The sequence below is a fragment of the Marmota monax genome, unplaced genomic scaffold (assembly GCF_021218885.2).
Source record: "Marmota monax isolate L192 unplaced genomic scaffold, Marmota_monax_Labrador192_F-V1.1 WCK01_AAM20220418_F8-fsc00099, whole genome shotgun sequence".
Classification (NCBI taxonomy): Eukaryota; Metazoa; Chordata; class Mammalia; order Rodentia; family Sciuridae; genus Marmota; species Marmota monax.
The window spans coordinates 2,777,049-2,797,916 of NW_026692126.1; the positions used below are offsets into that span (position 1 = coordinate 2,777,049).

General features: G+C 51.8%; 1 protein-coding gene across 1 annotated transcript in view; it reads left to right on the forward strand.

Annotated features, from left to right (window-relative positions):
- The window catches only part of Lmod1 (leiomodin 1), a 40,417-nt gene extending 24,012 nt beyond the window's left edge, over window positions 1-16,405 (forward strand). Inside the window, exons 2-3 of the mRNA XM_046464137.2 lie at window positions 12,970-14,490; window positions 15,672-16,405. Coding sequence (XP_046320093.1) covers window positions 12,970-14,490; window positions 15,672-15,698 — 1,548 coding nt within the window. The 3' untranslated portion in view covers window positions 15,699-16,405. The remainder of the gene's footprint in view (window positions 1-12,969; window positions 14,491-15,671) is intronic.
- The last annotated feature ends 4,463 nt before the right edge of the window (window positions 16,406-20,868 follow it).

The window sequence follows — 20,868 nt, forward strand, 5'->3', positions numbered from 1 at the left end:
GCAAAGGCTTCTCACAATGGGTTAGAGGCAGACGGAGAGATGTCAAGTGGAAGATGGTGCAGTTGGGTGCTGATGGGGGCTTCTTGGAGGTTTCTGGTAGGGTGCCAAGGAGTTCTACCCTGGACTCTGCCCTGTTCAGTGGGCACAAGGATCTAGAAGCCAAGTCTACCAGATTTGCAGATTATCTGAAGCTGAGAGGGACAATGAACTTTTTAAACAGCAAAAACCAAGATCCAAAAAGTTCTGTTTGGATGGGTTTGGCTCAGTGAACTAGAACTTTTCTTCCCTAGAGAAGAGCAGCCTACAGAAGAGAAGGGGTGGCCTTGTTTTACATGGACCCAGGAGGGCTTTCTGAGATAGAGCCTGTTTAGAAAAGAAAGAAAGAGCCGGGTATGGTGACACTCACTTCAGGAGGCTGAAACAGAAAGATCTCCAAGTTCAAGGCCAACTTGGGCAATTTAGAAAGATCCTGTCTCAAAATAAAAATAAAGGGCTGGGGATGTAATTCAGTGGTGAAGTGCCCCTGGGTTCAATGTCTAGTACTGGGGCAGGGGCTGGGGTGGGGAGAAAAGGAAGGAAAAGGAGGGAGGCAGTGTTTGTCAGCTTGTGTTCCTCAAAAAGAACTAAGCTCCCTGTCACTGGAATTATTCAGCACACACTGCTTAACAGGGACACTGTAGATAGGATTTAAATATTTGCAATTCATTCCAGCAAATATTTATTCACTGCAAAGTGTTCTGCCAGGCCAGGGGCTAAGGATAGAAATAAAAGATGGGTCTCTTATATTTCAAGTCACTCACCGTCTAGTCCAGGGACAGGTGAGTAAACTAATTAGTGCTCAGAGAGCTGTGAGCTGGACCTGCTGTAGGAACACAGAGCAAGGACTCCTGTTCCAGGGGTTGGGAGGGCTACTGAAAGGGCCCTTGGGCTGAAGGTCAGTAGGCCATCAAGAGGCAAATGCTGTTATTAGTGGTTCACATAAGAAATGTTATCTCAACTATCTTCTTAAAAAGTTTCTGTCTTCTAGAGATGTACACTGAAATATGTATGTATGAAATGAGGACTTACATAGCATACAAGAGACCCTGGGTTTCATCCCCCATGACTCAAAAATAGATAAATAAAATGATCTAAAGATGGGAGATGTGGGGCCTTGAACTCTCTTGTTCAAGAATCAAGACTTCCAAATGGTCACAGCAGAGTATGAAACAAAGCCCAGGGCTCGCCTGAGCATGGGGCCCTGCAGGACTGCTGAGGTCAAACACCCATGAAGCTGGGCCCAATTAGGCCGTTGTAGCCTTTTCTGTTTAGAAAAAGAAGGAGGGTGTCTGGGTGAGAGCCAGGGCGCCTACTCACAGCTCCAGCAAGCAGCAAGAGGACAACATGTTCTTCTTGCTATCCCCCTGGGACCCAAGAGGGACCCAGCACTCAGGGAAAAATAGCTGACTTTTGAGTAGATCTTTACAATGTTTTCCAAACTCACTTGGGTTTTCATCTGGGCTGGGATGAAATGAAGATACAGAAAGTGGCAAGCAGGCATTTAGACAGCAAAGCACTCAAGTGTCTTATTTGTCTCTCCAAAGAGATTTCCTGGCTTCTCCAAAAATGGGGTTTACTATAAGCTTCCCAGCATGAGTCACCAGACCAGTTGGCAAAACATTTAGGTCTGCAGAAAGCAGTGGAGCTGACCCTTCCCTGGCAGAGAAATTTTCTGCCCTAAGCACCTCCAGGCCCCTGAGATGGGTTCTTCATAACCCAAGAGAAACCAGAATGGCCTGCCTAGGAGGTGTGGCCAGCACAGCCTGAAGGCAACTGCCACCCCTCCCAGCTGGGTCTTCTCTTTGCAGAAGCACGCAGAGGCCTCTGGTGCAAGTAGTAAGGGTAGTAAGGGCACCCGGAGAAGTGATCTCTCCCACCAGGTCTTCTTTCTAGTGCCTGTGGCAGAACTGCTCCTCAAGGTCAGGTCACCTCCCCCATTCAACACCCCCTTCACTAGAAACTGGGCCCCTGCAAGACTCAAGCAACCAAGGATCCCCTTTCCCTTTGGCAGAGAGTTTGGTGATAGATTGCGTGCAAGAGCCCAGCACCCCCAAGTTTGCACATCATTCATTCTCTTTTCTGGAAGTTGCTTCTGCTCCCCATCACTTCCAAGGGCAGAGCAGGCACAGAGATGGGGGCACTGCTCCCCCGTGGAGCTGGTCTCCTGCCAAACGGCATCAGGAAAGGCCCTTTTCCAGGGTACCACTGTACCCGCCAAAGTTCATCCTGGGAGAGAAAAATGAGCTGTGGAGTTGCTGTTTACACTAGAGCAGGAGGCCTGAGACCCTCCTGGTTTCTGCTCAGCACTAATATTTATCACCAGAGATGACTGGTAAGTGCTGGAACAGGACCAGGAGAGGCCAGGCTGCATGGTGGTTCCCTGCGCAGCAGAGCCAGGCAGAGGCTGAGCAGCAGGAGGGGAATGACCACCAATCTCTGCCCCTTCCATGCACTCCATACCTTTTCCCCGGCCACTGACTTGAGGGATCTTATTTTTTTTTAATTTTTTAATGTTTTTTAATTTCTTTGTTTCTCAGGGCTGGGTATGGAACCCAAACCTCATATATGCCGGGCAAGAACTCTACCCTTGGTCTATTCCTGCAGCCCAGGTCTTGCTTTTCTATTTTATTTTGTTTTTGCTATGAACTGGATTATTTTAAGATAATTTTCTTTTTCTTTTTTTTTTGGTACTAGAGATTGAACCCAGGGGTGCTTAACCACTGAGCCACATCCCCAGCCCTTTGTATTTTTTATTTTTAGACAGGGTCTCACTAAGTTGCTTAGGGCCTTGCTTTGTTGCTCAGGCTGGCTTTGAACTTGTAGTCCTCCTGCCTCAGACTCCTGAATTGCTGGGATTACAGCTGTGTGCCACTGTGCCCAGTGATAATTCTTCTTTTTTTTTTTTAATAAAAATTTTCTTCCTAATCATAAAAGTAGTTCAGATTTTAGATATGTCTTTGAAATGAAAACGTTAAATTGTTACCTTGCATTGTGACCAAAGTAAAAAGTCCAGACGGTCAATCTGAACCTCTAAGGACAGACAGAGCTCAGCAGGAAGAAAGGGAAGAGTTTTCCAAGGGATAGGAACATCCTTGCAAATGTCCCAAGGCCTAGCTGCCTCAGGCACTTAAGAGTTTTGCAGGATGGATGGAGACTGTGGTGGTGGGCAGGGGAAGCCAACTCGCCAGGAGAGGACTTCAGCGGCCAGGTCAGGAGGGGCCTACAAGTCTGTACTTGTCCTGAGGGTGTTGGGGGACAACTGAGGTTGTAGGCCAAGAAATGAGTTGAGGGATGTGTGTGTTAGAAGGGCCCCAGGCTGCAGTGTGGAGATTCTCCTGGAGGACATCAACAAAATCCGAGACAAGGTTGTTGTCCCAACCCCATGAGAGCTGGCCTGGCTGGGACCAGGGCAACCTGATAAAGGATGGAGAGAGGCTGTTTTGAGAGGCGTTAGACTTTCTATCATCTGCATGTGGAAGACAGGGAGTAAAGTAGTCTTTGTGAAGGAGGCTGATTTCCCAGCCTCCCCCACGCCCCTTGGGCTGCTGGTGGAGGAAAGGGATAAGTGAGTGCACAGGAGTTCGGCCACCTCCCAACCTCCCCTCCTCTCCTCTTCCCAGAAGGGCTTCTGAGAAGAGCGCGAGATATCTAGAGGAACCATCCTCCAAGACAGGGAGTGTGTGGGAGTGAGCAGGGGGCGGGGGATGAGAAGCCCAGTTTTTGAGGTTCTTTGGGGGCACACAAACCAAGATGTTTGCTTGACAGTGGGATAGAAGGGTCTGAACGTCTGTAGTAGCTTGGAGAGAACATAGACGGCAACTGACACCAGTGGAGTGGATGAGGGCACCCAGAGAGAGGGTCTAGAAGTGGAAACAAGGAGGCTTGAAATGAGACCTTGAAAACAGCCCCATGCCTGTGTCCAGGAGGGGCAGCAGGTGGGGGGTGGGCTACACCTTGTGGGAGACTGAAAAGGAGGAAAGCCATGGGGGGCAGGATGGAAACCAGGGGAGGAAAGCATTCAGGAGGAGGGCCTGTCCTCAGGACCAGTTGTTCCTCCAGGAGTTGAGCAAGATAAAGCATGAAAGATGTGAACCTGATTTAGCAACAAGAGGGGCAGAAGTCATGGGGTGGGGGGCGGAAAATGAACTGCTGTGGACTGAGGGGAGTGAGGTGAGATTGTGTGGAACTGAGGAACGAGGAGGGATGAAGAAGTAGAGTTCTTTGGGGGAAGTCTGGGTACAGAAGGCTGCAGACAGAGGCAGAGCCTGATAGAGATTTTGGGGTGAAGGCAGGGAGCTAAGTAACAGGGTGAGAGGACGGAGCTGGGAAAGAGGGAGAGTGTGGAGAGTGGAGGGCTAGGCTGGGGCCCATGGGGTGAGGTGGACCCCAGGCAGCAGGAGAGGGATGAGGACAGGATTCAGCAGGAGTGACGCTGGAGGTTGGAGGATCCCACTGGAGGCTTTCTGTTTCTTCCCGAGGAGACTGTCTGAGACTAGAGACACACGGTCCCAGAGGGTCCCTGAATGTGAAGGGAACTGGGACCAGTCCTGACAGGTGATTTTCCCTACAATCTTCGGGAGCCCTTGGCGCTGTTGTAGATGCTTTGCCTACGGCTTCTCATTGGAGCCTCTCAACAGCCCATTTGTGAAGGATTATGGTCCCATTTGACAGATGAGAGGGGTTCATGAACGTGCCCAGGATGCCATAAGGCAGGGACCGGAACCCTGGCATTCCAACTCCAGAGCTGGTGCTTAGCCTTGGCACTGCCCAGGAGGGTGTGGGTAGTGGGGTCTGCCCCTCACAGTGGGTGGGCTGCTCTCCCCAGACAGCCAGTAGCCTGGGATGGGGAGCAGCTCAGGCAAGGGGTTGCAAGCTACAGGGTTGGGACTTTGGCCATCACTGGTGACCAGGCTGAGGGTATTGGCAAGTTGATGAATGACAGGGCTAGATAGGACAGGAGGTGACACAGTCAAGATGGCTGGAATAGAGAAGTCAGAATTTGGGCCTTGTTCCTGCAGTTCCACTGATGAGCGGATGCCCAAAGGAGTTGAGAATAACAACTCAGAAATTAGGACACACATGTTTGTAACAGCATTATTCAGAAGGGCCACAGCTAACCTGAGTGTCCCTCAACAGATGAATGAATTGACAAAATGTGGTATGTACATACAGTGGAATAGTATTCTGCCTTTAAAAGGAAAAGAATGTTTGAATTTGAATGTTTGAAATGTCTCCTTGCCCAGGTAGTATATTGCAGAACTTAAGTCTCACTGTCCCTCACTATGTGAAAGGGGTGAGTGTTGGGATTGCTTCTTAGGTACTATGGTAATGTGATAGTCATTAGGTCATGAAGGAAAAATATTATGGGAAACAGTGGGAAAGGAAAACCACTCACGACACAGCTGAGGGTCCCTGAATGTGAAGGGCGCTGGCTCCCACCAGCCACCCCGGGCAGGCCCCTCCCCCTAGCTTCCTCCTGCTGAGACTAAAGCCTGAGGAGTCTCTGCCTGCTGTCTGGACTTGGGAGAAGCACTTAGCATGGAGTCTGGCACCATGTAAACACTACTAGATGGTTGTGGAGATTAGTATCAGCATTCTTATTTAGTGTTGGATGGCCGGGGTAGAAGAGCTCTCTGGGGACTAGGTATTCTGAGGAAATAGTGGATTGGCTTATGGCCCCACTCACACACCACAGTGTAATACAACTGGCCTCCTCACCCCCTGGTTCCACATTCGCAGATTCAACTAGCTATGGATAGACTATATTAAAAAATTAAAAATAACAGTATAGCAGTCAAAATAATATGGATTTAAAAATACAGTATTAACTAGTCACATGTAATTTACATTGCTTTACGTATTATACGTAATCTAGAGATGATTTAAAGCATTCGGAGGATGTGCCTAGGTTCGATGTGAACACTAGGCCATTTTTTATTAGGGACTTGAGCATCCACAGACTTTGGTATCTGAGGGGCTTCTGGAGCCAATGCCCTGTGGATTCTGAGGAAGATGGCAGAGGGGTTAAAAGTCTGGAGCCTGAGAACCTGAACTTGAATCCTTGCTTCAACATTATTAGCTGTGGGTTCTTGGGCTTCCATTTCTTCTTCTCTACTCAGTCCCCGGTGGGCCACAGTAGGGAGCATGGGAGTTGGTTACCATCCAGGAACACATGGAACAGCATGTCAGGCAGCTCTGGAGAGGTCAGCTCTTGTTAGGCTGGAGAGGTGAGGTGTTAAGAACCCATGGGGGTGCTCCCTGGACTGAGGATTTGGGGAAAAGGGTTGAACAAAGGTCCTGGATCTTTTCTCAGGTGGACTGGCAGCCCAAGGTGGGGGTCATACCCCTCAGACAAAGGGGCTTAAAGTTGGGAAGTGAGCTCCCCCAGTGCCAGGGTTTCTCTGGCTTTCTCACCCAGTAGAAGGAACAGTCTGACTTTTGCCATTCCCAGACCTGAGGCAGGACCATCTGCAGATGGGCATCTCTCTGCCAGGGGGCTGATCCTCTGTACTACCCTTGGGAGCTGACCCACTTGCTCACAAGTGGCTGGGCTGACCACTGGGGTGCCTGGGAAGCCAGAGAGAGGCCAGGTAGGGTGGGGCTGGGCAGCAGGAGTCCTGGATGCTTGCGAGTGCAGCTGTTCTTAGCTCTGTGACTGCACTGGCCCTGGCTTCTCAGCCCAGAGCTCACCAGGTGCACGCCTCCCTTGGGGGTGCCCGCATTACCCTCTCTGAAGCCCTGGGCCTGTGAGAGGTTGTGTCCAGATGGCTCGCATTCGTTTTGAGGATGCAGGGGAAAAGCCTCCAGGACTGGGTCATGTTTACTGAGTGTTCACTAGTAGGCTCCAGGTTGGGAGCAGGCCTGATGGGGACATCTGCACACCGCTGGTGTTGACGGGCCAGACTGGGGTGACATGGGTGTCTCTGGGCCTGGCCCCTCTTTGTTGCCGACAGCCTCCATGTGGATTACTGGATGGTGCGCGTGGCTGTCCATGCCAACAAGCCTTCCCTGAGCACCAGGCTGTGCGAAGCCCTTGCAGGGCATCTTCCATGCTGTCCTCTGTGGTCAGGGGCTGGGCGCTCCAGATGTGCAGAGTGGTTGGTCAGTGGTCTCAGAAAGCATGGGAGGAGGTGGCACTGCAGCCCCACATCATAGGACAAAGGCTCCCAACCCCAAATTAGGAATTCTATGTTAAGTCCCTATTTTTATGAGACTAACTGTACTCCAGTACGGGAGGAACTGAGTGTATGTGTGGTCGTGTGTACAAGCCCTTGAACATTCCAGAAAGTTTCTTTCCAGAGATGTTAGCTGAAGGGGAGGAAGGTTATGGGCTCACTCTCTCCTCTTGCCTGTTTCCTCCCCACTTCTCCAGCCCCATCTCTGAGGCTTCGGTTTCCTCATCAGCCTCTTACAATTAGGAGGGGTGAAGAGAGCTTCCCTCAGAACTTGTCCTCAAGGGCCAGTGGAGACAGTCTGTGTTTCCTAGAGTGGGGGGCTTTGGAATCGGGGAGGCTGGCATGGGATGATCTGGAAAGGGCCAGGGGATGCTGTGAGGTGCCCAGACTTTGTCCACTGCCAGGCAGGAGCTGAGAAAGGGGCTGCCTGACCTTTTTAGGGGGTTGTACAACCCAGTGTGGAGCCCCAGGGTGATCAGTCTGGTGCATATAAGACAAATTCAGAGGGCCTAAGTGACTTACCCAAGGTCACACAGCTAGCAGGGGGCAGAGCTGGGATTTGCACACGGGCCAACCAGGCAGTTGGGCTTCCATGCCACCATGGTTAGACCTTTGCCAGAACAATCCCCAGTTTTCCTGATAGCTCTGAAGGGGACCTGTGGCTCTCTATGGGCAATGCCAGTTATTAAAAGATCTGTCTAATGAACCGGGCAGAGCCTCAGTAGAGGAATGCTGTGTCACAGACCGCATTTCCTGTGGTCCCTTCCCAGACTGCCAGCCCTGGCGATGCTATTTTCCCCAAACAGCAGTGGACCCTCCCAAAACTGCTTGCTAGGAGAATCTAGAAACTTTCTTCTTGGTGGAAAACCCATAAAAGAGTCACATGGAGTGAGGCAGGAGACCGAGGAGACGACTCCTTTGATCCCCACCAGTCGGGGCCCTTCTGCTTGCCTGCCCTTCGCACCAGCCCTGAAAGCGAGCTGCTCTCCCAGGGGACCTGTGGCCAGTTCCTCCCAGCCCCCCCTTGTGCAGACAGATGACACTGGCAGCCGCAGTTCCTGAGACCAGGAGGTCACCAGGTGGCTGGAGGGAGTGCCCCCTGCTGGGACAGCTTCTTGAGAAGAGCAGGGGAGTGAGATCTTGTGCAAGACCAGGAAGGACAGGTGGCAAGGGGTCAGCACGTTGGGAGCAGGACTAGGAGATGTCCCATTGATCTGGGGGAAGCAAGAAGCAGGCCACCGCCAAGGTAGAAATGCATTTTCTAGTGAGTTCTGGATCCACACACAGGAGCCTGTCAATGCCCTCAGGGACAATGGCAGCTAAGGCCTGGGAAGAGGGTCTACCAAAAGCCGAGCTAAGGACCTGAAGCCCTGCATCCAGCCTGGAGCTCCAGCTGGGGGCGTTCTGGATGCCTCCAGCCAGAAGCCCTTGGAGGTACTGAGCAGGACACAGCAAGAGGGCCACTGCCGTCTGAGTCAGCATCACCTCAGTCTTGCTTTAGGGAGAAACAAAGGTGCCTGACTTCACAGCGGGGTTTTCACACGTGATGGGTACAGTCATGCAGGCGCCCCTGCCCTCCATCACTCTGTCTCTCCTAGGCAAGTGGCTGGAAAGGGGACACAAGCAAAAGTAAAAGCAGAAGTCCTGTGCCTTCTGACAGCCTAGGGTCCTCCTGCAGACTCCTGGCAGCTGTCTGGGGCTAGGATGGCTCTCAGAGGGGCAGACGCCTCCTCCTCAGGTGCTGGGTCACAGGAAGGAAAGAGATGAGCTGAGAGGAGTTGGCATGAGCCAGCAGGGGTTCAGCGAGCGGGTGCTGAGCGCAGACTCAGAGGCTTTGACTCTCATACCAGAAAGTTCTCACTTTTTAAGTTAGACAATTGTCTGTCTTTATGTCTTTATGTACAGATGCCTTCTGGATAGACAATTCTCCTCTGCTCTTTTGGCAAGGGAGGTGGTAAATTGTTCTCTTCTCTGCAGTTAGATAAGACTCCACAGGGAATCCTATCAGAAGACCCCTGTGAGGAAAAAGATGGTGTGTTCTGCCCATTGACCCCACCAGGGGCACTGAACATGGATCTAACTCATGTGACCATTCCCAGTCCTTTTTATTTTTTATTTGGAGACAGGATCTCACTAAATTGCTTAGGGTCTTGCTAAGTTGCTGAGGCTGGCCTCAAACTTCCAATCCTCCTGTCTCAGCCTCCCTAGGGGTGCACCACTGTGCCCAGCCCCACTAGAGGATTTCTGAAGTCATCCTTTCCATTCCCCTGCCTATGGGCTTTCCCTACCCCTTCAGGTTTTCCCAAGGGGGAAAAGATATTGTTACTTAGGGCTCCCATCTAGAAGATACAAACTGTCATTCTATGGAAGTTCTTTATCATGGCTAACTTAAACCCCTTTTGCTATAAGGAACAAACTAAAGACTACGGACAGGAACACATGCAAAAATAACCTCTGGAGGTCACCAGGATGCACCACTAGTTCTAGAAACAAAAAGAAGTCAGCCTGGACTCCTTCTCAGATAAGCTTGAAGGAGACGGCGCTGGTGTGTGCCGAGGAACTCGCCCCACAGAAATCCCAGGCCAGGGAGGACTCCGGGCTCCTTCTCCTTTTAAGGCAACATCTGAGCTCCCAGGGCTGCTCGAGCCGCAACAAGCCCCAGCCCCACTCATTCCTGGCTATTTGGAGGAAACTGATGATTAATCAGCCCTTTCCCCCTCCTCCACTCGGCCTGTTTTTCATTAGGTTCTTTTTAAAGGGTTGGCACACCTCCCCAGAACAGGCACTTGGCAGATCCTAGCCAAGCAGGACCACAGCGGAGGGGAAGCACCTGAGAGGGAGTGGCCAGGAGTCCCACCGGAGGACAGAGGGCAGAGGTCAGGACCTGGGATGTAAGGGAGAAAAGTGTTCAAATGTGGAAAACAAGCCCTGGTTGGGAAGGGAGTGAAGGCTCTGAATGGGATCCCAGAGCCTGATGAGGTTTACTGAGGTCCCATGGACAGCAAGGGCACTCGGGGACCCAAGGGATCCTGGGCAGGCAGGAGGGAGAGCCTGGGCCCCTAATAGGAAGGTTGGAGGCAGTGACATTGACTTGGTGGCTGTTTTAGTCAGCTTTTTCATTGCTGTGACTAAGAGATCTGACCAGAACGATTGTAGAAGAGGAAAAGTTTATTTGAAGGCTCACAGTTTCAGAGATCTTAGTTCATAGACAGCCGGCTCCACTCCTCAGGGCTCGATTTGAGGCAGGACATCATGACGAAGAGTGTGGCAGAGGGAAGCAGCTCACGTGGTGACCAGGGAGCAGAGAGAGAGCCCGCTCTCCAGATACAAAACACATACCCCATGACCACGCTCCCAACTCCTACCTCCTCCAGCCACATCCACCTGCCTCCAGCTACCGCCCAGTTAATCCCATCAGGGATCAATCCACTGATTAGTTTAAGGCTCTCACAACCGGATCATTTCTTCTCTGAACCTTCTTGCATTGTCTCACATGTAAGCTCTTGGGGGACACCTCACATCCAAACCATAACAGTGGCTGTTCGTGAGACAATCAAGCCTAACCCTCAGTTTTTCCTGAACCTGCTGGGTGAAATTGGCTGTCATCTCTCTCTGGGTCCCCAGCTTCCCTCAGCGCAGCCTGTGACTGAGAGGCATGGCATCTCTGCAGCGGACAGTTGGGCCGTGCCTGGTGGGCTCTGAGACATTCCGCTGTGGACGCATTCTGGGAAGGGAAGGAGAGGGAGGCATGATATCTAGAGACCATGCCATCAGCTCTCACCGCCAAGCTCCAGGTGGATGGAACCACTCTGCATGTGGCATGGGAGGGGAGGAGATTCCCTGGTCACATAAGGGCAGATCATTATAAAAGTTCCCTAAAAGGAAACCCACTGGGTTTCCTCATTTACATCCTATTTGCATACTTCTTTACATACAGAAAAGTTATTACCACTTCCCATTCAGGGCAATCATAAGTGGCAAACTCAGTTCCTTGGGGGCCACAGTGAGTTGGGGGGGCTCTCGGTCCCCTGTTCCATCACCACAGTTCCAGGTGGAATCCCATGCATTCTAGGGCAGGAGGCAACAAGTGCCCTTTCCAAGGCTCTGTCCACCAGGCTCTGGGCCCCTGGGCTGCCTATTATGAGTCTAGCAGAAGAGCCAAGGACTTCTCTTGCCAAATACCCAGGGGCTGGTCTCCAATGGCATGTGTTTGTGGTTCCGGTACAAACTGTCTCCAAAGGGCCAACCTTGCCCTCCATTCCCTCTGGGACAAGGAGTGCCTTTCTTCCTTCCCCTTTTCCACACCCCACTGGGCTCTCTTAAAAGAAACCCTCCATGCTCAGGCCATGGTCTCTCAATGCGCCTTTAAGGAAGGTCCTCCTAGCATATCTTGGAGTCCCAGTTGGACAGTTAAATTTAATGCCGTATTGTAGGTAATCTGCTGCTTCCTCTGCTCCTGTGGTGGGGATGTGCACTAGGTCCTCTTGAAATAGCTCCTCGACTTCATGAAGCAAGAAATACCCCTCTCCCCCAGGGAGGTGCTGGGTGGCTGGTGGACACTCAAGCCTCCGTTGTGTTCCCCTGACTCCATCCCACAGCCTCCCCAAGCAGCAGCCCACATGTGCATGGTCAAAGTGGAGTTGCAGAATCCTAGTGGACTCCAGGGCTACCTACGGGAGAGGCTTGACCTTAGCAAAATTTTTACTAAAAAATAAAGACTAGGGCTGGGAATGCAGCACAGTGGCAGAGTACTTGCCCAACATGCATCAAGCCCTGGGTTCCATCCCCAGCATTGCAATAAATAAATAAATAAGTAAAAGACAACACTGGGAACTTCTGAAGAGACACACGTGTTTTGCAATTTGCTGTAAAGGTACATCTTTTGGTCTGTTACCCACTTCTTAATAATTAGCTCCTTGTTTCAATGAGATGATGTTGCTAGGTAAAATTTATGAATATCCTTAATTGGTACAATGTTAGCAACCCTGTCTTGATTCTTTCAATTTCTTTTTTCTTTGTCAATGTACTGGCTTATAACATTCCAGTATCTGAGAACTGGTGACCTCCCCTTGGCAGCAGGGCTGGGACTAGGTATGAGGCAGTGTGAACTTGAGCACAGAACACGGGCAGAAGCCAAGTGAGGTGGCGCACACCTATAATCCCAGCAACTTGGGAAGCTGAGGCAGGAGGATTCCAAGTTCAAGACCAGCCTCCACAGATTAGCAAGACCCTTTCTCAAAACAGAGGAAAAAGGACTGGGGATATAGCTCAGTAGCAGGAGCGCTTGCCTCACATGTTCAAGGTTCTGAGTTCAATCTACAGCACTGAAAAAAAAAATTCAAAACAGGATCAGTGTTGGTGATTTTTGCTTTTGCCTCAGGTGCTAACATTGTTAGAAGCAGTCCTTTTAAGGGGGTCAGAGGTGCCATGGGTAAATCATCCATGACAGAAAGGCAAATCTGGGTCTGAAGATGCTCTGGGAAAGAAACTGCGCTTGGTCCAAACCTCTCCAGGTGTTCTTTCTGGCATCTCATGACCCGTGGCGGAGTCTGACACTGGCCCGTTCTCTCCGATTGGAATCCCGCAAAGCCCCATTTCTGCTATTCTCTCAGGGACATGCCCATCACTCTCCCAAACACCCAGTGTCCTTCGGAGGCCCAAGGGCAGTTGTATAAGTGCTCCCTCGCTTGTCCTGTAACCCGCTCCTCTACTGAAGCCAGCTCTTCATGTTTATTTTTCTTTTCTGAATTCTTAGGAAAGCAAGCAAGTGGAGACCAGAGCCGATGCCAAGAATGGAGAGGAAAGGGGCAGAGATGCCAGCACAAAGGCCCTGGGCCCCAGACGGGACTCAGACCTGGGAAAGGAGCCAAAGAGGGGCGGACTAAAGAAAAGCTTCTCCAGAGACAAAGAGGAAGCTGATGGCAGGAGTGGGGAGAAGCCAAAGGAGGAGAAGGTGATCAGGGGCATCGACAAGGGCCGGGTCAGGGCTGTGGTGGACAAGAAGGAGGCAGGGAAGGATGGGAGAGGAGACGAGAAGACGGTGGCCGTCAGGAAGGAAGAGGAGAAGAGACGGAGTGACAGGAGTTCAGGCCTGATCAAGGACAAGGACAAGAAGAGCGAGGAGGTGAAGGAGCTGGCCAAGAGAGGGGACAGTGAGAAGGTAAAGGGGGACAGCAGGAGCACAGATGTGAGACGGGAGGACGAGAAGACAAAAAGAGCCACTGGGGACACAGATAGGAAAAAGGAGGAGGGTGGGGCAAAAAGAAGAACCGAGGACAGGGACACGAAAAAGGAGGTTGAGAAAGTCCAGAGGGAGGAGTCCCCAAGTGAGAAGGAGGCCCAGGAAGAGAGCAAGACCAAGGCAGCTGAGAAACAGGCCGCTGGAGGCCCCAGCCCCAGCAAACCCTCGGAGGGGCCCCCCAGGGCGGAGGAGGAAGCGGCCCCCAGCATCTTTGACGAGCCTCTGGAGAGAGTGAAGAACAACGACCCGGAGATGACGGAAGTGAACGTCAACAACTCGGACTGCATCACCAACGAGATCCTGGTCAGGTTCACCGAGGCCCTGGAGTTCAACACCGTGGTCAAGGTGTTCGCCCTGGCCAACACGCGCGCGGACGACCACGTGGCCTTCGCCATAGCCATCATGCTCAAGGCCAACAAGACCATCACCAGCCTCAACCTGGACTCCAACCACATCACGGGCAAGGGCATCCTGGCCATCTTCCGAGCTCTCCTCCAGAACAACACGCTGACCGAGCTGCGCTTCCACAACCAGCGGCACATTTGCGGGGGCAAGACGGAGATGGAGATCGCCAAGCTGCTCAAGGAGAACACCACCCTGCTCAAGCTCGGCTACCATTTTGAGCTTGCCGGGCCCCGAATGACCGTCACCAACCTGCTCAGCCGCAACATGGACAAGCAGCGACAAAAGCGGCTGCAGGAGCAAAGGCAGGCCCAGGAAGCCCGCGGAGAGAAGAAGGACCTGCTGGAGGTGCCCAAGGGAGGGGCCCTGGCCAAGGGCTCCCCCAAACCTTCACCCCAGCCATCTCCCAAGCCTGCTCCAAAGAACTCCCCAAAGAAAGGGGGTGCTCCAGCTGCCCCTCCCCCTCCTCCCCCGCCCCTGGCTCCACCCCTTATCATGGAGAACCTGAAGAACTCCCTCTCCCCAGCCACTCAGAGGAAAATGGGAGACAAAGTCCTCCCTGCCCAGGAGAAGAACTCACGTGACCAGCTCCTGGCCGCCATCCGCTCCAGCAACCTTAAACAGCTGAAGAAGGCAAGTTGCTGTGGGCGTGGCCACAGGGCAGGGTGCCCAGGGGCTGACAGGAGAGGGCAGTTGTAACAGGCCAGCATGCAGACACTCCTGCAGGTGCACCCAGACCCCGGGGCCTGCAGGTCATCTCAGCCATGCTCCTGCCCCCAGGCAGGCCACATCTGTATCTCCCTTACAGGTGGGACTCTATGCTTCCTTTAGCCTCGCCCTCCACACCTGGAACTCCTTCACCAGCCATCAAACCTGTTCCTCCTGCTAATGGAGAGGCAGCCTCCACACATGGAGTGTTGCTGTGGCTCTTCCTCTAGGTTGTCTTCTCCTTCCCCCCCCAAAAAAACCTGGAGATATCGAACCCAGGGGCTCTTTGTCACTGAGCTATCTCCCCAGTCTTTTTTATTTTAAAAAGGTCTTGCTAAATTGCTTAGGCTGGCCTCAAACTTGGGATCCTCCTGCCTCTCATCCTCTGGGCAGGAGGAATTATAGGCCTGTACCACTGCACCTGGCTTCTTCCCCTGAGTCTCCTTTTCTCCATTTCCCCAAACAAAAGTGATATTGGTTTTATGTAATCCCCTCTCAGGATCAGCTCAGTTCTATGGGTCAGTCTATCCCAAAGGTTTGCCCTCAGTATAGTTTATCTTTGACTAACCAGTGCAATGGACACATGGATCATCCCCGGGCACCCTACTTCTCATAGTCCTGCCTCCCTGGATGACAAAGTCCATTGTCATTTGCCTGTCTGAGTGAATATCCTACTCTCACATTATTTGCCACTGGACACCATGAGATAAAGGACAACCTCACTTATAATTCTAGTGGTCATCTGATGACATCCAGGTTTTTTGTTTGTTAACTTTTTGTGATACTGGGTATTGAACCTACCACCAAGCTACATCCCCAGCACACACACCACCCTTTTAAATTTGAAACAGGTCCTTGATGAATTGCTGAGGCTGGCCTTGAATTTTTGATCCTCCTGCCTCAGCCTCTCAACTTGCTGGGCTCTGATGTCTAGTGGTTACAGAACAGGAGAAATGCTCCTTCCGTGTCAATACCTCATACATTCATCCCACAGACACATATTGAGAGGTGTGGGATGGTGTACTTCCAGAAGGGAGGGAGGTGAGATGAATTCCAGAGGCCCAGTTGCCAAACTCCTTGCTCTAACCTGTCTCTCTGCCCTACAGGTGGAAGTGCCCAAGCTGCTTCAGTAGGACCAGGCTGCCGGGCTCTGGTGCCAAGGCCATGATGGCCCTGGCTCACATCCAGGGCTGCACAGACCCTGCCCACACCACTCTGGCTGACCTTCTGTGGCTGTCCCTGTTCTGCCATGGGAGAGCTCAAGGCCTGGGCCACACTCAAGGGAGGACGCTGCATTTCCTCTCACCTTCCTTTTCTTGTCTCTGGGGCTCTCCAAAAATTGCTTTGATGCCTGGAGCTGAGGTTTCTGGACAAGAAGAGTTTTTTTTTTTTTTTTTTTTTTTTTTGTGCATCATGGAGAAGATGGCACTGCCCAGGCCCTTTGTAGTTGGCACGCTTCAAAAGGCCTATGATCCAGGAAAGATGTCCCCCAGGGACCACATATCCAGCCCCACTGCCCTTCAGGGCCAGGATCCAGGCCACTGAGGAGCCCTTGGGGCAAAGCTGCTGGGCCAATGGTACTCTGAGGGGCAATGGCAGAGGGAACCAGGGCGTGGGAGTCCAAGGGGAGAGTAGGAGGGGCTGAGGACACGGAGGGCAGCTGGCCTGGATGGACAGTGCCCGGTGGGATTAGGCTCCAGAGGAGAGGAAAGGAACAGACCTGAAGGTTTGATGCCAAAGCAGACATTTTCCTCACACCCACCCGCTGTTGTAAAAATAGCTGTGTATCTGTTTTTCCATAAGATTTTGATAATATATACAAACCTTTAGCTGAGAGTCACTATGTCTCACCTCTGTCATATACTACAGGTCCTGATACTCACCCAGGGCTCCCAGGAAAGCTGTAGAAGCTCAGGTTCCCTGCCTCACTGTACAAGTTGACCATAAACTCAGTTTACCACCACAAAAGGATCACATGGGGGAAAGCCTAAGCTCTGGGTGCAGGAACCCCCAAAGTAGTTGTCCTGGGTGTGCTTCTGAATTAGGCTTCCTGCCTGGACTCAGTGTCCAGAGCTGGTCTCAGGGTAACACGGCAGAGCCAAGCTTGGGGCCCTAGATGGCTATATTAGGCAAGTTCAGGGGATGCTCATTCCATGACTCTTCCCAACTGTGGGCTCACAGCCAGCTCCCCACAGCAGTCATAGGTCCAGGAAGGACCATGCAGGGAGTAGCACCCACACCAGATCCCAGGGTACACTCTACCTCAGAAGGTATGAGCTGAAGCTAAGCCATTTCCCCCTATGCCTGCTGGGTTATGTTCACTAGCTAGATGCTTTGTATTTTTCCGGTTATCCTTCAACTCTGTGAGGTGGATACTCATGTTCTCTCCATTTTGCAGATAAAGTTTGAGACAGAGATTAACTCTATGATCACACAACTAGCAAAAGGCAGAGGGCACAGGTCTTGAGCCTTCAGAGCTGCTTCTCATAACAGATCCTCCTGCTTACCCCCACCCCACTGAGATGAGACTGGTGATGGTGCCTCAGGAAAGCACTAGAAACCTAACAGAACCAATCTCCAAATCTTCAGGCTTCAACAGAACCTGTCACCTTAGAGCCCTTTCTACCAAACTTGAACGCGGTTTAGCCAGAGGAGAAGCCTATTCCCTTCCTCCGCCCTCCTGGGGGATCCTGCCGGGGCCTGGGATGATGTAATCATTTCTCTGGTGCCTCTGAACTTGATGCGGGGGCACAGCGCCATCTGGGGGTAGACAGCTTCCCGCTGCTCCTCTAGGTGCTCTGGGGACCTGGAGGAGGCTACCTGGGCCAGGAAAAGAAGAAGGGCGGATGGGACTGGGAGCCTGTCGCACCCTAGGGGACTGTTTCGGGGGCTCTGCTCGCGGTCTTGGAGGGCCAAAGGAGGGCGCAAGGCACGCAGCGGACGCGGGCACTCACGACCTGTTCTGTTGTGGGAAAGGGGACGGTACTCGCCGGGACGCATTTCTGCAGGACATGTTCGCACCGCCGCCCACCTGCTCCGCTCGCACTGGGAGTCAGGAGTTTGCTGGCTTCACAGGGAGTCAGGGGATTGCTGGCTTTCCCTTCCTGAAACCCAGGGGGAAAGAGCCAGAGATGTTTTATCCTAATCCAGAGTATGAGTTTCAAAGAAAGCAGATAACTTGTCCAAGATGATGAATCCGGACTCAAACCCAGGTCCCCTGACAACCAGTCCATCATGCATACATCTAGGAGAAGCCACGACTCAGTTCTGCAGAGTCAGCCTGCAGTCCCCGTCGGAATACCCTGGACACCGCCGCCCGCCCTCAGCTCTCCCCGCCCCCATCAACTTCTGGCGCTTCCCCTTCCAGCTCTCCTGCTCCTCTGGCTTAGTCCTTACGGCCCCGGGTCCCACCCTGTCTGGCCTCACCCCTGCAGGAAAAGTGCCCTTCCCACCTACCTTCGGTCCCCAGGAAAACTCCAGAGCCTGGCCCTAGCCAGGGACAGGCACCTGGGGCCTGCCGAGGCTCTTGCCAGACTTATTGTCACAGGAGCTCCAGAGGCTCCCGGCTCAGTCTCACTCCAGATCTCCTCCTGGCTCACTCCTCTTCAAGAAACAAAAGTTCTGGGCAAGTTTCACCCAGGATCGTGCTTTTGGAAGACCAAGACCGCCCCTCAGGGGCTGGAGTGCCATACACTGTGGTTCCCGTTGGTAGCTCTCTGCGGGAGCCTCTGAAGTCAGCCTTAAGTCGGGCCCTTGAGTGCCTCCCCGGCTGCCCCGCCTTGCCTGCGCAACTTCTCCGTCTCTGAGCTCCCGCCTCCAGCCCCCTAGATCCTCTTCCTTACCGGCTCTCCCTTCCTTCACTACCAGCCCCCTTGAAGCTCTGCCTCCCTGATCAAGTTGTTCCTTTGTGGTTTTGTTTTCTGCAGAGCTGGTGATCATATCCAGGGCTTCATGCCACATTTTCTGTTTTATTTTATTTTTTTATACTGGGGATTGAACCCTGGGGTATGCTAGATCCACACACGGTTTGTGTAAAAAAGCTTCATCTGGGCTTCCTAGACCTGCCCATCTTAGAATGCTCAGTGTTCCCTTGCAACCTAGCAAGATCCTATTTACACTATAGGGTACTCCAATCCTTCTTGCATTTCTAGGGTGCCTGACTGGTTTTCAGGGGTGCTAGCTGAAGAACAAGGTGACGGGAAGGGACAGTGACAGCTCCTGGCTTCACTCCGCCCTACTGGGCCTTCCTTACTCCCCTGATGGTGAGCCCCAGGAGATGGAGTCAGAGATTAGCATGCTTTGGGAGAGATGAAAGAGTATTGTCCTCATTTAAAGCATCCTGGTATGTGACAGGGTCCTCTGCTCAGAGTATGTAGAAGCCACTGTCAGGGCTTTTCCTTTTTTCTTAGAATTCTTACTTTTAGTGTGTCGCAAAATTAACTATAAACTGGAGAGCTCCACACCTTCTCCCTTCCTCGACTCTAGACCACAAAATAACTGCGCAATGTCCTGGGCTGTTGACTCAAGGATAATTAATTCTGTAATTATGACCTACATAAATTACACCAATTTCTCTTGGAAACTCAGAATACTTATCAGGAACATCTTTCTTCCTCCCAGCTTTGGAACAGAGGAACCTGGGCTCCAAACCTCAGTGACCTGGTCATCTTCTCTCCTGAAGTATGAAGGCAGAACCACTCTGTGGACCCAGAGCCACCCTTTGGCCCCACTCTCAGAACAAAAGCAGATTTGCAGCTGTGGCCCCAGGTCTGTCCTCACCAGCATCAGGTGCTCGTCCCTGTCTGGGTCAGATCCGGGATCCTTGACTATTTCACTGGGAACAGGGAAGCTGTGAATGCAGTGGGGGCAGAATTCTGTCTCAGCAAATCTCAGACCCTGGCCCCAAAGCACTAGTTCAGGAACTCCTGCCTTTCAGGCTGTGTGACAAGAGGTAATTCCCCAGAGTCTGTAGGTAGCAGAGGGCCTGCAGCATAGTCAGCACAAAGGCCCTATCCAGAACCCAGCTGGGCTGCAGGACCTAAGAGGTCCAATAGCCTGAGGGGCAGGGCAAGAGAGCAGGGCCTGTGGCTACACTGAGCTTCAGGAACTGGGAAAAGGAGGGAACATTGGGTGGTGGTGGTTTTGCCAAACTGAGCTGACACTATGCCCACTTGAATTAAAAGCTGTAAGCCAGGTTTGGTGGCACACACCTGTAATACCAGGGAGGTTGAGGCAGGAGAATTTCCAGTTCAAGGCCAGTCTTGGTAACCTAGTGAGCCTGTCTCAAAATAAACTAGAAAGGACTGGGATGTAATTTAGTGGTTATGAGCTCCTGTGTTTAATTCCCAGCAAAAACAAACAAACAAAAACCCTATAAAACTGGGATGGCCAGTTTGGTAGTAGAGTACTTGCCTAGAAGGTACAAGGCCTTGGGTTCTTTTTTTTCTATTTTGAAAAAAACCAAAAAAATTATAAATTTCCCTTCTCTAGTTCTGTCACCAGAAAAGTCTTGAGAACACAAGGAGCCCCGGGGGCACAGCAATGGAAGATGGACAGCTCCAAGTACTTACTGCCCCTCCCAGGTTCCCTCTTATAAGCAGCCTTCATGGGAGAAGGAGAAATGAGGTCATATCCCTCACTGCTTGGGCTCAGTGGGGGCCCTGACATGGGCCTGGGGGCCAAAGAAGTAATCTGGTCAGGAAGGACTTCTGAGTCAGCATCTTCAAGTTTGCTGGGGGCTGTTCATTAATACTTTTTGGGATGGGCTTTGGGCCTAGGGCTTTTCCTGGACTTCATTAACATTCCAAGAGTTGTTCAACTTTTCCCAGAATGCCTCCATTTTGGATCTTACTCGATATTAGACCCAATCTACCTAACTACACTGACTACCTAACTTTAAATCTGGCTTCAATATCTTCAGGGTCCCTTGATGACCAAGCAGTTGACAGAAGCACCCTGTACCAGCCCCATGGATGCCATCATCCCTCCATTTGGCTCCTAGTCCTAGGAGCTCTGATCATGAAGGAAGGACAGGACTTAGTTCCATTTACATAATATTTCACCCTTATGACAGCCATGCATTTATAGTTGAGGACACTGGGGCATGGAGACCTTCAGAGACATGCTCAAGGTTTGAGAGTGGTAGGGGTCTGAATTTGAATCTCTGTGTACATGGATCGGGGAGGCGTCTTTGCAGCTGGTAGTGTCCTGATATTTCAGAAGCCTGACCCCAGACAGGGAATCTCTGCAACGCAAGTGATACCTTCTTCAAAGCTGCCGCCAGATCCAACTCACTGGCTTTGG